This window comes from Perkinsus marinus (assembly GCF_000006405.1).
Source record: "Perkinsus marinus ATCC 50983 genomic scaffold scf_1104296936962, whole genome shotgun sequence".
In the NCBI taxonomy this organism is placed as follows: domain Eukaryota; phylum Perkinsozoa; order Perkinsida; family Perkinsidae; genus Perkinsus; species Perkinsus marinus.
The window spans coordinates 1-3,025 of record NW_003213978.1 but is presented as its reverse complement, the minus strand read 5'-3'; the positions used below and the strand labels follow the sequence as shown (position 1 = coordinate 3,025).

The window sequence follows — 3,025 nt, the reverse complement described above, 5'->3', positions numbered from 1 at the left end:
AATTCGCGCCTATGGAGTCGAGATGGGGGAATGAGAAGCTTGGTGTGTGTTATCTCAAAGTCCCTGTCAAGGTAACTCCCATTGCCGAGCAAGTCGGAGCTGGTGAGTACTTCTTCACGTCTGGCCTGGTGTCCCGATGTCAACGCATTGATCTCTCAGTCCATCGACGTATTCGGGAGTTGATAGGCTCTCCAGAGCCCTATGTAGCCAACCGAATACTGGCTGCGTTCGGTTCTCTCCCTTACCTCATCGCCAAGCCCTTGTGGGGACTCACCTCTGACAAGGTGAAGCTGTCTCAGCGTTCCACACCACACAACACCGCTTTTATCACCAGGCGACCATCTCTCTTTCCAACGTACCAGGACCTCAGGTAGCTTTGCGCTGGCCTGTCAATCGTGACCAAGACATCAAAGAACAGGTGAGCCCATGAGGAATGTCGTGCCTTCTGCACGGTCAAGTAGATACCGAGAACCGGCATCATAAGGGATTTGCTCTTTTTCGTACCACCAGTATTCGATATCGGTAATCCCGTGAGACATACTAGACCGAACTGGTTGCCGGTGTCTCTGACTATCAGGTCCAATGCTGTGCATCATCTCGTATAACGATCGCATAAACGTTGGGATAGCCACGCCCGGAGACTGGATCGATCAGGTAAGGTTCAGTAAAATCAATCTTGTTTTCACTCTTGTTGTGTTCAGACTAGTGCAGATCGGATGATGAAGGAGCTCTTCTCACAATCGATGTCGGAAGTAAAGAAGGAAATTATATCTACTTAAAACGTTCAGTCTTCCGCAGGTTATTTCAGTACCATGTGTTTTGTTAAGAAAAGTTGTTGAAAAAGATTATACTAACAACACAACTCAATTGTCGTAGGTTGAAATACTCAAACGACGATTCTGGTACTGATCATAAGACCTGAGCAACGAAGTGCTCGGTAACCAACATTTCCTCATGACACTCGACATTCTCAACAAAATAATCTTGATAACAGATTGGTTGGTGCAGTAGAGAAGGAAGCTTATCGAACCTCGGCAGTCCTTTTATTTGCAACGAGGGAAGTTTTTACCGCCAGCGAAATGGGCTTTAGCACCGAGCTCCTCCTCGATACGCATGAGCTGGTTGTATTTGCATAGCCTCTCGGTACGGCAGGGAGCACCAGTCTTGATCTGGCCAGTGCCGAGGCCGACGACGAGATCGGCAATGAAGGTATCCTCAGTCTCACCGGAACGATGAGAAACCATGACGGTCCAGCCTGCGTTGACGGCCTTGTTGTTGGCCTCGATGGACTCGGTGACGGAACCGATCTGGTTGACCTTAAGAAGAAGGGCGTTGCAAGCCTTCTCGTCGATCCCCTTCTGAATACGCTTGGGGTTGGTAACAAGGAGATCATCACCGACGATCTGAATATCCTTACCATCCTTGGCGGTGAACTTGGCGAAGGTTGCCCAGTCGTTCTCATCGAAGGGATCCTCCAGGAATACGAAAGGGTATTGGTTGATAAGAGCCTCAAGATACGAGACCATCTCATCCCCGGTTTTCTCGGATTCGGGATGCGGGTTACTGTTCTTGAAGTCGAGATCATACTTGCCACTCTTCTTGTCGAGGCACTCAGAGGCGGCGAAATCGCAACCAATACGGCAGGTATCCTCATGGCCAGACTTCTTGATGGCCTCCTCTAGCACTTTGAGGGCCTCATCCATATCCTGGATGGACGGAGCGAACCCACCTTCGTCACCAACGTTGGTTGCATCCTGACCGTACTTGGCCTTGATCACGGACTTGAGCTCGTGATAGACCTCAGCGGCAAATCTGATAGCCTCATGGATGGACTTGGCACCGCAGGGAACAAGCATGAACTCCTGGCAAGCCAGACGGTTACCAGCGTGCTTGCCGCCGTTGATGACGTTGAAGCAGGGGCACGGCATAGTGAACTTCTGAGTGTCCTTGCCAGCGAGCTTGGCAATGTACTGATAGAGAGGCATGCCAGAAGCGGCGGCACCGGCACGACAGACAGCCATGGAAACTCCCAGGATAGCGTTGGCACCGAGCTTAGCCTTGCACCAGCCCCACTCGTTCTGAGTACCGTCCAACTCTTCAACCATCAGCTTATCGATACCAGCTTGGTCAGTAGGATCCTTCCCAATAATGGCCGGACCAATGATCTTATTCACGTTAGCCACAGCCTTCTGAGCTCCCTTGCCACCGTAACGTTTCTTATCGCCATCACGAAGTTCGAGGGCTTCAAACTCACCAGTAGATGCCCCGGAAGGGCACGCGGCCCTGAACATGCCCCTGTCGGTAACAAGGTCCACCTCCACAGTAGGATTACCACGGGAATCGAGGATCTCTCGAGCTTTCACAGAGATGATCTTTGACATGTCCGAAGAAGGTTACAGATGACAACGCACCAACGAACTTGAGGGCGAGAGAAAGCACAATTAGCTACGGGCTACTCCCTGCACGCATGCCCAACCATGCACGCATGCACATAGACCCGAAGCATCTCTTCATCACTTTGAATTGACAACTTAACACGTGCAAAGCTGTTAGGTTGTAAACTTTTCTGGTAAGAATACTCGCATATCATATACCAATGGAATATACCCGAAAATAGTACTAGTAATGACTTACTGAGAGCACTTAGGTGCATCTCAGAAAGACTTACTGGCAACGAGGGAAGTTCTTGCCGGCGGCGAAGGAAGCCTTGGCACCAAGCTCCTCCTCAATACGCATGAGCTGGTTGTACTTGCACAACCTCTCGGTACGGCAGGGAGCACCAGTCTTGATCTGGCCAGTGCCGAGGCCGACAACGATATCAGCGATGAAGGTATCCTCAGTCTCACCGGAACGATGAGAAACCATGACGGTCCAGCCGGCATCGACAGCCTTGTTGTTGGCCTCGATGGACTCAGTGACGGAACCGATCTGGTTGACCTTAAGAAGGAGAGCGTTCACGCTCTTCTCCTCGATACCCTTCTGGATACGCTTGGGGTTAGTGACAAGGAGATCATCACCGACGATC

The 3,025-nt window shown here is 50.8% G+C and overlaps 2 protein-coding genes across 2 annotated transcripts; both read right to left on the bottom strand.

Annotated features, from left to right (window-relative positions):
• Positions 1–874: 874 nt before the first annotated feature.
• Positions 875–2,423, bottom strand: Pmar_PMAR016204 (enolase 2, putative). The gene has a single exon (XM_002783621.1). It carries the CDS (start codon positions 2,379–2,381, stop codon positions 1,044–1,046), a length of 1,338 nt encoding a protein of 445 aa, XP_002783667.1. The 5' UTR covers positions 2,382–2,423; the 3' UTR covers positions 875–1,043.
• Positions 2,424–2,664: 241 nt separating this feature from the next.
• Positions 2,665–2,988, bottom strand: Pmar_PMAR016203 (conserved hypothetical protein; the record flags this gene model as incomplete). Its single annotated transcript, XM_002783620.1, has 1 exon — positions 2,665–2,988. A coding segment is annotated over one exon (324 nt), but the record flags the coding sequence as incomplete, so codon positions are not given.
• Between the last annotated feature and the right edge of the window lie 37 nt (positions 2,989–3,025).

What these genes read in the sequence shown, in the direction of transcription:
- Pmar_PMAR016204 (XM_002783621.1), bottom strand. Translation starts at nt 2,381, where the DNA reads ATGTCAAAGATCATCTCTGTGAAAGCTCGAGAGATCCTCGATTCCCGT.